The 18,395-nt window shown below is 38.5% G+C and overlaps 1 protein-coding gene across 3 annotated transcripts in view; it reads right to left on the reverse strand.

Moving 5' to 3' along the window:
• Positions 1 to 401: 401 nt before the first annotated feature.
• The window catches only part of LOC124601276 (dihydroxyacetone phosphate acyltransferase), a 125,860-nt gene continuing 107,866 nt past the window's right edge, over positions 402 to 18,395 (reverse strand). For all 3 annotated transcript variants that reach the window (XM_047136232.1, XM_047136233.1, XM_047136231.1), the window contains exons 14-15: positions 13,022 to 13,094; positions 402 to 1,805 (exon numbers count right to left, since the gene is read on the reverse strand). In XM_047136232.1, coding sequence (XP_046992188.1) covers positions 1,802 to 1,805; positions 13,022 to 13,094 — 77 coding nt within the window. In that variant the 3' untranslated portion in view covers positions 402 to 1,801. The remainder of the gene's footprint in view (positions 1,806 to 13,021; positions 13,095 to 18,395) is intronic.

The raw sequence follows: 18,395 nt of genomic DNA on the forward strand, positions 1-18,395 counted from the left end.
TAAAGTAAGAATTATGTATTATTTTCCCCTTTTCTACCACCATGTCAAGAGACTTGTTTCCAGAGCACACTTTGTTAAGTGGTTGCTTGATACTTTTCATCACTGATTACAAACCCATGTGCTACTGTTTCTTGAGCAGATAATCGATTTCTTTGAGCAGATAATCGATTTCTATCTTGTGTACAGCCATGGAAGGATAAGAAATCTTTTCAGCTAGTTTCCAGCTACAACAGTCCCATGGCATCACGCAGTGTTTAGACTCTGATCACAGACTGGACTGTGCCTACAACCTTTTGTAATTTATTATTTCACAACACAGCCTAGTGTAGTTTCAGTTACAACAAAGTTAAAATAATATTCATGGAATTCCAATGTGACATTAGTGAAAGGATAAACTAGTATTGAATTCATTGTTTTTTTCCTTTATGTCGTAGTTGCATTCCCGTCACACACAGCCCCCACAACAATGAGAAATTCATTACAATGAAGTATTTTGGACACATCTAAAAAACGACTTGTTCTAATATTTCTGACAGCATGGCAATCAAGATTTAAGCTTGGACACAAAATTGTAAAGCATTGAAAAAAAACTTAAAATATGAGGCAACTAGTGCATACAGACTCCAGTGTGGATAATGCAATCATTTTTGTGCTGGTCAAAAGAGATTGTAATATAAAGAACATATCAAGCACAATGGTATAGTGGCATCTGGTCAACATATACAAAGTACAGAACAGACAGTTGGTAGCATCAAAAACACTATTAATATTCTGCACGTTGGACCTAGGGGAATGTAATTGGACATGTTCGTGGAATGAGAGAGACTCAAATGTAAGATAAAGGAAACAGCAAATTAATCAATGAACATACTGAATTTAAATCCAGAAGCTTTTTTTCTCATTATTTAAATAAACAATAGCTTGATATATTATAGCACATTCAGCTGTTGACTTAAGTTGAAAGCAGCACACTGGAGGTTGTAAACACAACCATTACACATATACGAAAGTAACTCGTTACAGAATACGGTTTATAGACACAATTTTACAACTAATAAATACTGTCAAAACACTTTTATGAATTTTGTAATGTTTAAACAACCCAAGCTGTAACACATTCAAAAGAAATTGAACAGTAATTCTATTAACCTAAAGTTACACTCATGTACAGGCACACATTAGTTAATTAAATGAACTATTCAAACACACTAGGTATACAAATGAATTAAAGCTAGTCTCATAATGCTGTATTCACAAAAATTATGCTACAAAATGTCTTTTACACTATTGACAAATTATATACAAGGAAACATAATGTTATGAATTATACAATGACACTCAGGTAACTACGTTTTGCATCCTCAAATTATTCAGACAATATTAAGATGAATCAGCAAAAAACTTGTTCCCTACATCAAAACAAGTTTCTTTTTCATGTATCACAAGGCGGCTATTCCAATACATTCAATCCAATACATTCAATATATACTAAATATCACAAAGAAATAATGTTCTAAAAATCAAGCACACATTTTGTAAAGCAAATGTATTACCTAAGTCTTCACATTAGGTAAAGAACAAAAAATGGAGGACTAACACTCTGTTGATTATTATCTGAGTACAATATCCTTACTCCCTTCTTTAAAATTCTCAGGACTATATTTCAAGGCAAGAAAAATATTCAACCTTCAGTTCCTATTGCAACAATAATGTTTCAATTCAGTAGACCCAGAAAGCCTTCTACATTCTGAACCTTAATATGCCACAGTTTCCATTTTGTGTTCGATATGCTGTATACATGTTACCTGAAACAAAATTAATGGCATGCATTACACAGTGAGAAGCATTATTAAATATGGGTGTTAAATATCCAGCACTAATTCATTTAATTTTGAGGATAATCTCCAAAGGCATTTGGCAAATGGCATAATCAAAATATTTTACCCATGACAGTCTGTGTAGTGCTGCCGAGTGCCTTTTTGGCACATTTAACTAGCAAGTTTTGTGACACACTGCCTGCTTTGCTGTACCCAGGACTAATAGAGTTTCTTGAACTTCAATTAAAATCCAGCTGACAAGATCTACAAGTGTTTTTGAGTATCTGATAAACAAAACCTCAGTCAAGCAACAGAGAACAGTTTAAACTGGAAAGTCTGGTTTTCTAGGAACAAAACTATCACAAACTATCCACCAAAGCCAATACCAACCCCATAATCCAGTTAATAGGGGGAAGAGATTTAACATCTTCTCTCTTTAAGTAATATGGAGACAAACTCAGAGAGTGGTGGTGATATTATTTGTGATGCAGATAGCTTCACTTCAGTGGCTATGACCAGAGGTTGTGGCAAACACGTCATATGGTGAAGGTCACTGGCCTACAACAGGAAATAAATACTGGGCCCAAAGGGTGAACTGGCAATTTGTATCCTGTCACTGAAGACTTCATATTATGCTAACTCACGAATACAATTGTTACCTCCTCAAGTTACTGCATCTCGACTTTGATTTTGAGCTCTACTGATCACATGGTCTTCAAAACAATTCTGGCTTTGTTTATTGGGTCTGATTTTGTCTGATGTTACTTGCAACTGTAACATTCACTCTCTATGGTGTTTTCACCCAACAAATTATTGACAGTCGTCATATTCACACACAACGTGGCTCGTAGCAGCAACATTTTTTTCAGCATTTCTCTTTGATGCTCAGCATTTTATTAATTTTATCATAGACTGCTACATGGGCTTAATTTTCACCAGTATGGATTTAGAGGAGACACATCAACTGAAGGAGCTATAAATAAGGTGTTGGCAGACATTCATTCTATGTATGCTCTACCAATTACAATCGATATTACTGGCACTTTCGGTAACCTATGGCGGCCATCTCTCTTTGGACATCTTAGGAGTCAAAGTGTTCAGAGTCACCATACATCTAACTGAGAGACTTTTACCACAGGAGATACCTATCTTCAATATGCCTAGGAAAGGTAATAACAAACACCCTAATGAAAGGCTGTCCCCAGAGATCAGTGTGTGGTCCCTAGTTTTAGGATGTAGTGTTGGATCCCATATTACAGCAGTAACTTGAGAGCAGTAAAATAAGCAGACTGGTAGCATTTGCAGGCGACTTCTTGTTCACTATAAGTGGTGACTCGAGAAGAATTACATCAGACAAATGAAATGCTGGGCTGTATGAACTTGAAGGATGGTGCCAAAGCATCAAATTATCACTAGCACCTCACAAAACCACACACCTCCTCCTGAAAGGGAACTTAGTGAGAACCCTAAAATAACAGTACATGATGTAACAATTAGATGAAGTGTGGTAACGAGATGTCTAGGGAGTATTTCTGGATGAATGTCAATATTTCAAACATTACTTAGAGGAGGCAGGCAGAAAAGGCTCAAATGTGAAGCACAAATTACAACCATCACAAATAAGTAATTTAAAATTCTTGAAAAAAATTAGGGCATACCACTAATCTTCATTAGTGCCAGTTACAGGATGTAGTGCAGGTGTTGGGCTCATAGATTACAGCATGTCAAGCCAGTTTCCTTAGTCATAAAAGTGAAACAAGGCATGCTACTGAGACTAACAGGCACCTATTGTAGAATTCCAAATGATGCATTGTTGCCAATTCTAGAAATATCCCCACTGGAAGTGCAAGGAATACTTAGAACTGAGGCCAAGAGGAAGAGACTAAAAATGATATTTCCTCACCTGTCAAGTGGAGTGATACATTACCTGACAGGTCATGGCCAGTATGCAAAATAACTGCACAAAGTCAAAAGACAGATGAAAAATAGTTGAGTCTCAACAGTGTACGCACTCTACAACTCTACTGTGGTCTGGAATAACTAGTTGTTCCACCTTTTCCTCACAGTCAGATGAAAGATGTTCTTGTAAAACATTGTTTAGGTAGTTAGCATCTAGAGAATCTCCAATGTGCACACTCTGCATTGACGTATGTGCACAGATGATAAAGGAAGCATAGGCACAGGACATCGGCAAAGAGTGACAGTGATCTAGCATCCCCATCTGCTACGAGGGGGTCACTTATGCTTTGACATTGTGGCTTGGTGGCGTTTTGGAAGGCAGAGAGAAAGTGGTGTGCCTACAGTGTCAACATCCAGAAACAGATGAATGAAGCTGAAGAGAAATGTCTCTTCTGTGATGTTACAATATTCACTTTGAAAATGTTCTAGTTAATGATATCTGTTCATCGAATTTATATGAATGTTACACAAGTGCAACAAAATGTGGAAGAGTTCTTTAAAAGACAGCTACAATTTTTTATAGCTTGAAGATTACAGAGCTTCCTTACAGCCCTCAGCCCTCTGCAAATGGAAACAAAGTCACACAGCAAGAGTTGGTAGCACTGCAGAGCAGGTCCGCAGCATCAAGAAACTATGAGAAGGCGACCATAAGAAAATAGTCATGGTAAAAGCTCATGAACAACAATCAAGGAGACATATCATTAGTGAAGTATTTGATTCAGTTACAACACATAACTGGAGTCTTTCAGCACTTCAGTAGAACTATGCACATTACAAAATGTGACAGGTAATAGTGGTCAGGCATTAAGGACACAAGATACCAAGGCAACACTGAGGAACAAATCAACCTGGCGCATCTTGGCCAATACTGCAGCTGCCATATCCAGGAAGGCTAAGAAGGGAAGTGTATCGCTTTGGTGCAAATGATAACCAACAAGTGGATTCTAAGATGTTAGAGTGAATCATGGAATTAACTGTCACAGAGGGAACACTGCTGATGTGCTGCCCCATGCCCAAGAAATCCAGTAAATAACAGCTGCTGACCAGGGTAGTGTGAGGGTGGATGCAGCAGAGGAGACAATCTTCTAGTGTTTGGGTGTACCCTGAAGAATGAACAAAAAAAAGATAACTGTACCAATTTTATACATATAATCAGCAGCACCAAAAGTAGTATTAATAGTTGGGTAACTGGTTAAGGGGTTAATAGTAGTTTTGTACCAGTATAAAGTAATTTTTCTGTTTTTCCTTTTTTGCAGTATTAGTCTCTTTTGAGCAGGTAGTATTATTTTTTTCTCTTTTTTTAGTATTTGTAAGAAACTGGTAGGAATAATTATTACAAAAAAAAAAAGAGAGTTGTCTGGCCCACTTTAATTGTTCAGAGACCATGCTGTTTTTGTGAAGAATGAAGGAAGGAATGAATGAATAAACAAACAAAACTGTCCTTCCACAATGACTTTTTCTCTCCTCCATTACTGAAGAGCAAAAACTCTCCATCATTTGGAAGAGTACTACATTGCTTATTTTATGTTACCAAGATATCACGAGAATTCTTCTCCAACAACGTGCCTCAAAGTCTATATCCTTTTTTGTTCTTGATTCTCTGCAATCCATGTCTGAACCACAGAGGGTAACATTCCAAACTAAATATTTTCTTTGTGTTCAAACCAACATACTCCAATGTTTGTAGCAACTCCTTTTTGTAGCATGGTGTTTCAGCTTGTTCAACCATCACTGACTATTCTGCTACCAAGTTACTTAAAGCTTGTGGCCTCTTTCAGATTCTCTCCATCAAGATTTAAAAATGAACAATGGAAAATCCAAGATGGAATGTAACAATATGTTGAAAAGGATAGTTGCTACTCACCGAACAGCAGCGATGCTGAGTCACAGGTAATCACAACAGGAAGACTGTAAAAAAAAAAAAAACACACACACACACAGATGACGAGTTTCTGGCTGCTGAGGCGACACTGTGAACAGCAGTGCTTGATGGAGGAAGCAGCCGGGTGGTGCAGCTAAGGAGGAGGCTGGGGCAAGGAGAGGGAGAGATAAAGTAGGTGAGAGGGACAATAAAGAGCTGCTTGTGGGAGCATACAGGGATGACGTGCGGAGAGGATAAGGCAGCTAGCTGCTTTCAGGAGGTTAGACAGGGAGCAGGGGAATAGCAGAAAAGGAGAGAAATAAAAAGACTGAGTGTCTTGGCGGTACAGAGGGCTGTGTAGTGCTGGAATGGCGACGGGGAAGGAGCTAGATGGGTAAGGAAAATGACTAATGCAGGTTGAGGCCAGGAGGGTTATGGGAATGTAGGACACATTGCAGGGAGAGTTCCCACCTGTGCAATTTTGAAAAGCTGGCGCTGGTGGGAAGGAGCCAGGTGGCATAGGCTGTGAAGCATTCATTTAAATGAAGAATGTCCTGTAGGGTGGCGTGCTCAGCAATGGGGTGGTCCAGCTGTTTCTTGGCCACAGTTTGTCGGTGCTTATTCATGCGGCCAGACACCTAGTTGATCGTTATGCCCATGTAGAATGCAGCACAGTGGTTGCAGCATAGCTTGTAGATCACATGACTGGTTTCACAGGTAGCCCTGCCTTGGATGGGATAGATGAAGCTCGTGATCAGACTGATTAGATGGTGGTGGGAGGATGATATAGGACAGGTCTTGCATCTAAGTCTATTAGAGGGATATAAGCCACGGGGTTGGGAGCAGCAGTTTTGTAGGGATGGACAAGGATATCGTATAGGTTCAGTGGGCAGCGGACTACCACTGTGGGAAGGTTGGGAAGGACAGTGGGTAGGACATCCCGTACTTTAGGGCACAACAAGAGGCAGAGAGTGGTGAATTTGATTTAATTGCCCCAGTCCTGTGTGATACTGAGTCGCGAGGGACATGATCCTCTGTGGCCGGATGCTGGGACTTTGGGAGGTGGTGGGTGACTGGTGTCCCTCTGTCTAGCCACAGAGGAGCATTTCCCTCATGACTGAGTACCACACGGGACTGGAGCAACTGAATCACATTCTCCGCCAGGGTTTCAACTACCTCTTGCCATGCCCTGAAATGAGGAATGTCCTACACACTATCCTTCCTACCTCTCCCACAGTGGTATTCCACCACCCACTGAACCCACACAAATCCTCATCCATCCCTACACAACCCTTCTCCCAACCCGTTGCCTTGTGGTTCACATCCCTGTAATATACCTAGATGCAAGACCTGTCCAATACATCCTCCCAACACCACCTAATCCAGCCCGATCACAAGCACCACCTACCCACCAAAGGCAAGGCTACCTATGAAACCAGTCATCTGATCTACAAGCTAAGCTGCAACCATTGTGCTGCATTCTACGTGGGCATGACAACCAACAAGGTGTCTGTGCACATGCATGGACACCGACAATTTGTGGCCAAGAAACAGCTGGACCACCCCACTGTTAAGCACGCTGCCCAAAACAACGTTCCCCATTTCAATGACTGCTTCAGAGCCTGTGCCATCTGAATCTTTCTCACCATCGGCAGCTTTTCTGAATTGTGCAGGTGGGAACTCTCTCTGAAATATATGCTACATTCCCATAACCCTCCTGGCTTCAACCTCTGTTAGTCATTGTCCTTACTCATCTAGCCCCTTCCCAGCCTCCTCCTTACCATGTCCACCTGGCTGCTTCTCCCATAATGTGCTGCTGCTTGCAGTCTGGCCTCAGAAGCCAGAGACTGTTGTGTGTGTGTGTGTGTGTGTGTGTGTGTGTGTGTGTGTGTGTGTGTTGTCTATTTCCGATGAAGGCCTTTTCGGCTGAAAGCTCACTTTCTGACATTCTTTTTATTGTGCCTATCTGCGACTCAGCATCTCTGCTATATAATGAGTGGCAACTATCCTTTTCATCAGATTTAAATTAAGATTATTATTTGCACTTCCCTATTGCTTATTTACTCCCAAATTACATGTTTCTGAAAGAGTTTGTAGTTTATTTCTGTAGCCTTTTGAAGGGTGTGTTCAGGTTCAGCTGAACTGGTGGATCATTTGTAAATCTAAAGCATTGTTTTTTATTTTCTTTCCTTTGTATAAATATTCCCTCAATATATGTATCTTTACTATTGTTTATTGCATCTTCAATGCAAATATTGAACAGTAAGGAAAAAGGGCTGCTCTCTTGCTGAATATTTTTATTCACTCTTGTAAGTTTTCCTTCAATGCTGTTTTTGGCAACTGCTATCTGCTCCCTGTAAAGTTCGTGAACAGTTATCCTGTCTTGCTGATCTAACTTAATGTACCCAAGAATTTCTACCATTTAGGGTCAGTCTACAATGTAAAAAGCCTTTACCTAATATATTTTCTATTAATTCTGAGCATTTTTTACATAGTATCATTACACTACTTAGTGTTTCACTAGTTTTTCTATCCTTCCTAATTCCAAATTGCTCTTCCATGAGGTTTTGATTAATTTTGGTGGATTCTGTTGCTTATGACTTTTCTCAGAATCTTGGAGGCAATGGTCAGTAAACAGTTAGTGTACAATAGTCTTCCCATTTGTCTACTGTGATCTCTCTAGAGTCTAGATGTTGGTATGAGGGTTATTCTTTTGGAAAATGTTGGAGATTTCTCCTTTTTCATACACGTCACTGATGATATCATAGATAAATAGAGGGTGCTTGGGAAATAGGGATGAATATTAAAATGCTATAGAACGTACAAAATTTATTGAAAATGTATTTTTTTTTTTACAAACACATTAAGTAGCTTTTATGTATGAAAAATTATATCCTCCATATGACCACCCACGGCCACGCGGGAACTAACAATGCGTTCATTGACGTTCTCGATGTCGCACGCACAAATATCTGGTGGGTTGCCGTGAATAACCCCTCTTAATTTCATCCTTTAATTAATGTATTATTTGTGGTTTGTTCACATACACTTTTGATTTCACAAATCCCCAAAAAAAGTCTAGGCATAAGATTGCATGATCTGGCACACCGTTCCTGGTTACCACGTAAAGAGAGAAGTTTTTGAGGCAATTCTTTCACGGGATGTGTGACATGCTGCACCATCTTGTTGAAGCAAAAAATCATAATTTTCATCCATAAGAGGGAAAAACTAATCAGAAAGCATATTTCAGTAATGGTTGCTGTTCTCAGTAACAGCAGCTCCCTCATCATTTTCAAAAAGGTATGGGCCGATCACTACTCCTGACCAAAACACATACCACACTGTCATGCACTGTGAATGCATCTCATCTTCCACACTCACTTGGCAGATTTTTGCTATCCCAAATTCTGCTGTTCTGTTTATTGACATTCCCACTGAGGTGGAACACCTCATCTGAGAAAATTATTCTTTTTGTGAAGTTCTCATTCTTTGCTTGTCAATCCAAGACCCATTGAGCAAATCGATGTCTCTTTCCAAGATCTGCAACCTTCGCCTCTTATGTAAGTTGAATCATGCGCATGCATTTTCAGATCTTTTGAAAGGATGTCATGAAGTGAACTAGGTGATAAATTCAATTGTTGAGCTTATCAGAGAACCGATTTTCTGGGGCTTACAGTCACATTGTCATGCACAACAGCAATGCTTTCTTGTGTTCAAGTAGAAAGAGGTCATACTGTTTTCTTAACATTTGAAACAGAACCCGTGGTCTCAAACTTTTGAATCAACTTCTGAACTGATGATTTGGTTGTAGCAGCATTACCTCCGAGTGTCACACACAATTCACAAATGGTTGCCATGGGTCTCTCATTGCTTTTAATAACCTTTTTAACTTGGATATACTGCTAAGTTTCCATCTGCTCCATGATGAAAATAAACATCAAACAACAATGCTTACCACACTAAAGCTATCAGCTACTAATGGGAAGGATCACAGATAACAAACATGAAAAAACCACGGCTGCAAACGGTCACATGACAAAATGGCACAAAATTCAAATTTGTCTTAACTTCCTTCATTATTGTTTTGATATCACACGTAAATACTATTGTTTTATCATCTAATGCTTTGAACATTTCTCCAGTTATTTCATCGTGCCCAAGAGGCTGTTTAAAGTAATCGTTATTTAACCGCTTTATCAAACTCCTCTCCAAGTAATCAGCCCTGGATCTATGATATTTCGTAATTGGGGCAAAAACTTCATAGTGCCCCCCCCCCCCCCCCCCCACAAGCATTTGAGATAGGACCTAAAAAAAATTTAAAAATCAATTTTTCAAAAATATGTTTATTTTATACTGCATGTCTTTCTTAAGAGTTTGACATGTAAAACATGTTTGAGGAACTGTAAGACATGTTATTTGGTCTTAAGTGTGCCAAAGTGCAATGCCAAGCCTCTTCCCGCAGCATTCTTCTATCACACATCACTGTACTTTGCTCTGTAGAATTCAAATGTGTATTTTGTAATGGAAGCAATCAAACCTATATCCAGGACAGTGGAAATTAAAATGTCCTGTGATGCCTCTCTTGCTCCCAGTCAATAGGTTCAACATCCTACCCCCCCTCCCCCCTTAAAATAAACCCACAATTAATGCTGCATCTGTAACTGAGAGGATAAGAACTCTTCAGAAAATTTGCACTCTTTATTGCCTCTTAACTAATAACTTTCTCTTTTGTGTGACATAAAATTAAAAGTAGGAAACATAAAACCCGTAAAGACAAGAGAGAAGCAAGACAGTACACATTTTTTCAATCCTTAGGTTCCAGCATTTCTTTTTTCTCTAATCTTGCTACAGCTTTATATAGCGTGCTTTCCTTTCTGTGAAAGAATCTATTACCTCGTCAAACGTTTTGCTACATGTAAAATCAAAATGTCGTTGTCTAATACTGAAAATCCTGTTAACGTGTAGTATCCAAGACTGGTGTGGTTTCTCGATTTGATTATGTCTATTTCATCACTGTCTGCTAGATAAAACAAAATAGGCCTTTCTGATATTGCAGCAATTGTAACATTCGCCAAGTAAGCAAGACTGTTTTGTCACAAATGGTTATTTTTACCTACCTCATTTACATAAGTAAAATGAGAGAATATAATTCATCAAGTACTAATATGAAATGCTTATTAGGCCTACAACAAGAAAAACATTTTTGTTAGGAAATAGTAGAAACTTATTACTTCACTAACCCTGCCACAATCACCAGTTTAGTTTAGTTATCCCATGTTTATTCTCCAGTTAGGCACTATTAAGTGTTTGTACAATGCGTTTTCCATGCTGTTCCAAGAATAGAACTTAAGCAGCTGCTAACTGGGGACTGTACAACTGGCCCTTAGGTTTATTTTGCCCAGCTTGTGTAGCTCCATCCCCTTTCGTCTGCAGAAAATTTTTGTATTTCTAGATGCAATGGGGATTCCCCCGGCAGAGACATCATGTACACATTCAAAAATCAACTTATGATTCATTCAGAAATCAACTTAGAATGTGTTCAAAAATCAACAGGGATGCATTTCAAAATCATATGAATAATCATTAGACCAATGTGCGCTAGATGCTAGGCACTTTGTGAAACAAGGTTTTCTCCTTCAAGAACATGAATCTGGTGCCCCATGAAATTGATGAAATTGCTGCCCGGGTCATATATCCCCAGTTTGTTGCCCCCCCCCCCCCCCCCCCCATAGATCCAGGCCTGCAAGTAATGGTGGTCCATGGCCATCCTGTGCTACATCTGTTACATCTTCTATATATTCTTTTCAATAAACTGATAGTTCATTACTGTGAGGGATTAAACCTTATGAGGCTGGTCATATACATCTTTCACTATACACATACTGATTTGTTATTCCATTGTCTCTCTACCTCCTCAGCTTCATGACCGGCTTCTTAAACAAATAACCCCTCGTGCAGCAGACAAAAGTCAAACCAAATAATTTTCATTGACAATTATTCCCATTTCACAGAATTTTGGCAACACTAGAAATGATTCTAACTAGTGGGCCCATCTCTCATAGACACTACTGGAGGAGTCCGAGTCTTACATGGATCCACTTGGCAGAACAAACGACCTCCAGTATTAAGCAACTATGGTCTCATTATCTATGATAAATGCCACCAAGTAAACTTTGGTGAATTTTTCATTGCATTCTGTTGTCAGGAAATTCACATTGGAGCTACATAGAGCATTTCTGTGAGGGTTTACTTTTTTATGTTTATGTTTCTCAATATTATGCCACATATCAAAAGTTTTGATTTAGTTCCATATTAATGGATATCTATCATAAATACATCTTATTTCCTTTCCAAAATGACCGTAATGGTTGAATTTCATGACCAATGCTGAAGACCATCTCCCTTCCTCCCATGATAGCTGTTAAAGTAGCTTTTGGTGAAACACAGATATACTTTTAAATCTGTATTTTATTAATGGTCTCCTCTTTACATTCTGTTCAGGCCACTCAGCAGAAAAGGAATGAAGTCAAGTCTTATTCTACTGGCATTTTGTGAACTTGACAAGAGTTTCAATTGAGTACATCTTAAAATGCTACTTGGGAAACTAAAATGTTTATTATAATGGTAGCATCTCACATGTGTTGACTCTTATCTCTATAACTGAAAACTGAAACCCACACTCATGCCACAAGAATAAAATTAAATTCAAATGAGTTAGAACTGATTTAGCCATATCTCAATAAGAAATTGCCTAAAATACAAACTGAAATATTTATTAATAATGGAACCGGAACAACTTCTTTGGACTCACATTTGGGAGGATGAAGGTTCAAACCAGCGTCCGGCCATCCTGATTTAGGTTTTCCGCGATTTAAGGAAATCGCTTCAGGCAAATGCCAGATTGGTTCCTTTGCAAGGACATGGCCGACTTCCTTCCCCATCCTTCCCTAACACAATGGGACTGATGACCTCACTGTTTGGTCCCCTCCCCCCAAATCAACCAACCAATAACTTCTTTAAAGAGAGAATTCTGTATTGATGTTTACAACACTGCATATTAACAGGTTTGTTGCATTACCTTTTTGTTTTGCAAGCTTTTGTTGTCCTGTCCTGTCTGTACATGCAACATTGTTGTTCTTGAATTAGTTCAAGTCTGAGGGAGAAGAGGCAAGATTTAGCTGTGTTTTCAAAAGTGAGTACCATAAGCCTATGAAACCCTTTTTCTTTACAAACACAATACACTTTTGAAATCATATGCATTTCCACTGGTATGTATGTGTATTCTATGAGGTGCAGTTGCAAAGGTAATTTGTAAAAATCTACTAATTTCCCCTTGTGATTTCTTCAGGCAGAAGAAAAGTAACAACAAATGTGAGATACTCACAATTTTGCTCGTAGCAACTCTGTACCAAAAACACTCATGCGATTTTTCACTGGGTTTGGTGAGACAAGTTGACCTGAAAAAAGACAACAGCAAATATAATATACTTTGATATGCAACATTTCCAGTGCCTAAAAAAATTATAATATAACAGTACTATGAAGTAATTTGCAAATTTATCAAAAAATGTCACCAAGAGACATTGTTGCAGAAATGATGGGTTCTTGAGCAGAAAATTACTGATCAGCTAAAATAATTTATTTGATTACTCATACTTTCTTCAGAAAAAACAGCAACCATATCGTCATTTTTTTAATTATACATTTCAGCCTAAGGTCACACATCTGCTATCATTACCAGTTTCAACTTATCAAGTCATCATCAGACAATGGGAATACATTACATAGTAACTCATCAACTGAACGGGCTTGGAGAGGCACTCATAATTATTTTGGTAATAAGTTACACTGGTAATGAGACCACTCGTGTGACCTGAGACTGATATACACATAATTATATTAAAAATACCAACAAATATAAAATAATTTATCCTGGCTCATGTGACATGTCCCAAGTTTGAAGTTCATCGTACTTTTCATTTTTGCAATTATGAATTAACATCGTAACTAGTCAAAGACGATATCCACATGCAAAACAATCTTAACTGGATCTGACAATGGAAAATCAGGATGGAATGTAACAATATTATGAGAAGGAAAGTTGATACTCACCATACAGTGTGTGTGAGTTGCATTTGTGTGTGTGTGTGTGTGTGTGTGTGTGTGTGTGTGTGTGTGTGTGTGTGGGTGGCTGTGCGCGCACGCGCGCGCGCGCGTGTATGTGTGTCTATTGTTGACAAAGGCCATCGGCCAAAAGTTTTAAGTGTGGAAATCTTTTGTTGTGCCTATCTCCAACTCAGCACCTCCACTATATGGTGAGTGGCAACTTTCCTTCTCATAATATTGTAAATTGAATCTGAGTACTATATTATGAATAGTTTACCAGTTAAGTTCGACTGTAATAAAATGTTCTCCAAGTGATTTTCTCCCTTCCTCATCCATTTACACACAGGTGCCTGGAGCGATTTAGGGAAATCACGGAAAACCTAAATCAGGATGGTCGGACGCAGGATTGAACCGTCGTCCTCCCGAATGTGAGTCCAGTGTGCTAACACACTGCGCCACCTCAACAATGGGTACAGATATGCTAAACATATACATGTAGGACAGCACACAAAATCATCAAAAAGAACTAATTTTATTGCATGATGTTCCATTGTTGGTACTTGTGGGACTCTCAGTGTCACAAATTAAATAAATAAAAAACCATTTTGCAACTGAGACTGTCGATTCTTTCCTGAAATCAGTCATAAGTATTACGGTACACTAAAGTAGGCAGCCGGCATTGCTCATGAAGACAGTCAGCAGGCAGTGGCGGCATATTTAAGCCCCTGCACTTGTCTTTGAACTGATCCATGTAACTGTCTTCTGCGGGCATGAATGTGCAATGTGGGACCAACTGATAGACCAGCTAGTAGACTAGATTGTTTTTGCATTGTAGAAAAAGACTTACCATAGATCTTTCTGTTATGAACTGTTTCTCAAGTTCATTATTCACACAGGTATGTGCAAAGTACCAAACACATGTCTGACACAGTTATATGTTCAAGCACGTTGCAATCAGCAGTTGTTTTAAGTTGATATGTTCTATAATTACTGTGTCCATGGAAACCATTATCACTGACATTATAAAACCCAGAATCATTAACTTCAATACATTATCCTTTGAAATTATTGTCCCTTTTGAAACTCTTGTTAGTCTCAAAATATCACTCAATGAGAAAGAAATACTACCAAGTCTCTGCCACACATGAACTTCATCATATCTTCTGGGAAGTGAGCTTTATGTCTGTATTGGAAAGTAAGAAAATCATGGGTAGGTGGCACATTCTGCTAGGTAAGCAGTTTTTAAGAAGTGCACACCAATCACAGGATTGCCATCGCCGTACACTGCCTACTTTTGATATTACTGTTCACTACTGGCTGTTTTACAGTTTTTGTTTTCTTGTAGAGAAGATATAAAATGTAGATTGGCAATGGCAAGGAAAGTGTTTCTGAAGTAGAGAAATTTGTTAACATCGAGTATAGATTTAGGTGTCAGGAAATCGTTTCTGAAAGTATTTGTATGGACTGTAGCCACGTATGGAAGTGAAACATGGACGATAAATAGTTTGGACAAGAAGAGAAAAGAATCTTTCGAAATGTGGTGCTACAGAAGAATGCTGAAGATTAGATGGGTAGATCACATAACTAATGAGGAGATATCGAATAGAATTGGGAGGTGTTTGTGGCACAACTTGACAAGAAGAAGGGACCGGCTGGTAGGACATGTTCTGAGGCATCAAGGGATCACCAATTTAGCATTGGAGGGCAGTGTGGAGGGTAAAAATCGTAGAGGGAGACCAAGAGATGAATACACTAAACAGATTCAGAAGGATGTAGGTTGCAGTAAGTACTGGGAGATGAAGAAGCTTGCACAGGATAGGGTAGCATGGAGAGCTGCATCAAACCAGTCTCAGGACTGAAGACCACAGCAACAACAACAACAACAGTTTTGCCTCACTCTTAAAATACTATTTATCTCTTATGAATGTTAATTTCTTTTAAGTGTTGGTGTATTACTCTAATCATCCATTTTCCAAGATAGCATTAGGCACCCCCACCGCTTCCTTTCCCCTGCAAGAACCAGTATGTGTCCTTGTGTCTTGCTGATGCCCACTCACTCCAAAGTTCTTGATCTTCTGGATGTTCACTTCTGAGAATCTGCATGTCCAGACACTCACTCATGGATGACATAGGAACTGAAACTGAGGGGAGCAGTGCAAATGCACAAACACTGAATTCCGTTACAAAAGAAAATCCAGGAGTTCTGTGCAAGTTTAATTGTTATGCCACCATAACAATGAGTTACATGGATATTAGTGTCGTTAAGAGACAGCTGACACCATTAAAATTTAATAAAGCTCCAGGACTTATTGGAATACATATTAGAGTCTATACAGGATTTGCACTTGAGTTAGATCTTCATTTAACTATACTGTAGATCCCTCAAACAAAAAACTGTGCCCATTAGTTGGAAGAAAGCACAGTACACGTCTATTTGCACACAGAATAGCTGAAGTGATCCGCGAAACTACGATTCAGTATCTTACACATCAACTTTTCGTGGAATCTGAGAGCATACTTTGAACTCAAATATAATGAGATATCTCGAACAGAATGATCTCCCCTGTTGCAATCAACATAGATTCCAGAAACACTGGTAATGTGAACGCCAACTCACACTTTTCTCACTTGACATCATGAAAGTCATGGATCAAGGTAGTCTAGCTAGATGTAGTATTTCTTGACTTCCAAAAAGCATTTGACTAAAAATCACAACAACACTTATTAAAGAAACATAGGGTATCAAATGAAATTTGTGACCGGACTAGTTTCTTGGTAGGGTGGATGTTATCTTTGATTTAGATTCATTTATAGATGGGGAAGCAACTTCAGGCTTCTCCAGGAAAGTGTTTTCAGACTTTTCCTGTCCACATAGTATATTAATAACTTGGCACACAGTATTAGTACTAACCTCAGACTTTCAGTAGACAGTGAGAGATTTTGCAGTTTTCTTTAAATATTCAAAAATGAAAAATTCTATACTTCGAAAACCGAACAAACACAGTGTCCTATGACTACAAAATTTATGAGTCCTAACTGGAAGCAGTCAGCTCATAAATACCAGGGCCCAAAAATTGGTAGGGATATGAAATGGAATGATCAGATAGTCTCATTCATACACACAGCAGGTGGTAGACTTCCAGCTTTAAATGAGAAATCTAGTAATACACTACAACAACAAACAAATCACTCCTGCAGGACTAGTCAAGACAAAATTAGAGTAACTATAATGTGCACACAGGCCTTTGAGGAATCATTCTTGCAGCACTGCCTACGTGAATTGAACAGGAAGTAGTCCTAGCAACTGGTACAGAGGATAGTACTATCTGCCATGCACTTCACAGTGATTTTTAGAGTATGTATGAACATTTAGAATGTGTTGCCACAAGAACCAAACAATGAACAAACAACAAGGCATGCTCAATAGCAAAACGATGATGTGAAAACAGCAAGTGCGCCAAATAAACCAACTGATTTATCTTTTTGACATTCAATAATGTTGAAGAAATATGGGTAAAATTATGTGACTGATCTGAACACAACAACATATAATTTTGAAACATGGTAACTGAAAACTTTTTCAAGTCAAGTATCAGTCAACCTCAATATTATTATACCTTAGAGTGAGGGCACTTTGGTTGGCTTATTGTGAATTTTTATCGTCATATTTCACAAGAACATGTGGAACCAATTGTTAGTATATGAACAACTATCTTGAAATCATTCACTGTGTGACATGCTTTCCTTAGTCACCAATGCACTTGTTTCCAATCACAGCCATGGGAGGTCAAAGTGCGGTAATATCACGGCTCAGTGGTATGACAAAAAGACATTAGCACACATGTGGCTAGGTTGCAGAAATTATTTGTAAACCTAAATGAGGATTTAGTGAAACTAAAGAGAAAAAGTTCTCTGAAAAAAAACAGGAATTGGTCAAATTTTGTCCATGATCAGAAAGATGTGATAATTTTGAAGATTGTTGGAACAAATACCATGAGAAAATCAGAGTTTGAATTTAACAATACTGGGAAAATGATAAGAGTGCTCCTCACTGAAAAGATTACCCTTTGAGTTGTAGACGGAGCTGCCCATGGTAGCAGTCATGTGTGCACGAGGTGTGTTTTCTTTGGGGAAAAAGGCTTTGGCTGAAAGCTATAATTTGTAACAGCCTCTTCATTATGCCTGTCTGCAATGCAATGAGTAATCTTTACGGCGAGTAGCACTCTGTCCTTTGCCTAATATTGTTGATATACCAACGTGGAGTTTACATTGTTAGAGTTTGAATTTACTTACTGTAAAACACTGTACTATTGCAATGTGTGGAAAACAAGGGAAAAAACATTTGTAACATCTGACACATATAATAGGGAAAGTCAATTACAGATCTCAAATGAATGTAAAAAGAAAAACTTTCCTTATAATAAATCCAAATAAGTAGGTTACTGGGCAGTAGAGTATATTAATTTATAGCGAAAAAGTGTGGGCTCAAACACTGTATTAATTTCTTATATAATCAAGGATGGGATTACTAGAAATCACACTGACACAAATAAATGTTACTGACACACCAGTGTTACAAAGTATTCCATTCCAAATCAACAATACTTGCCATCAATAAAGAGTGTTGCAAGGTTTAATTTTGTGACAGCTGT

The sequence above is a fragment of the Schistocerca americana genome, chromosome 1 (assembly GCF_021461395.2).
Source record: "Schistocerca americana isolate TAMUIC-IGC-003095 chromosome 1, iqSchAmer2.1, whole genome shotgun sequence".
Lineage (NCBI taxonomy): Eukaryota > Metazoa > Arthropoda > Insecta > Orthoptera > Acrididae > Schistocerca > Schistocerca americana.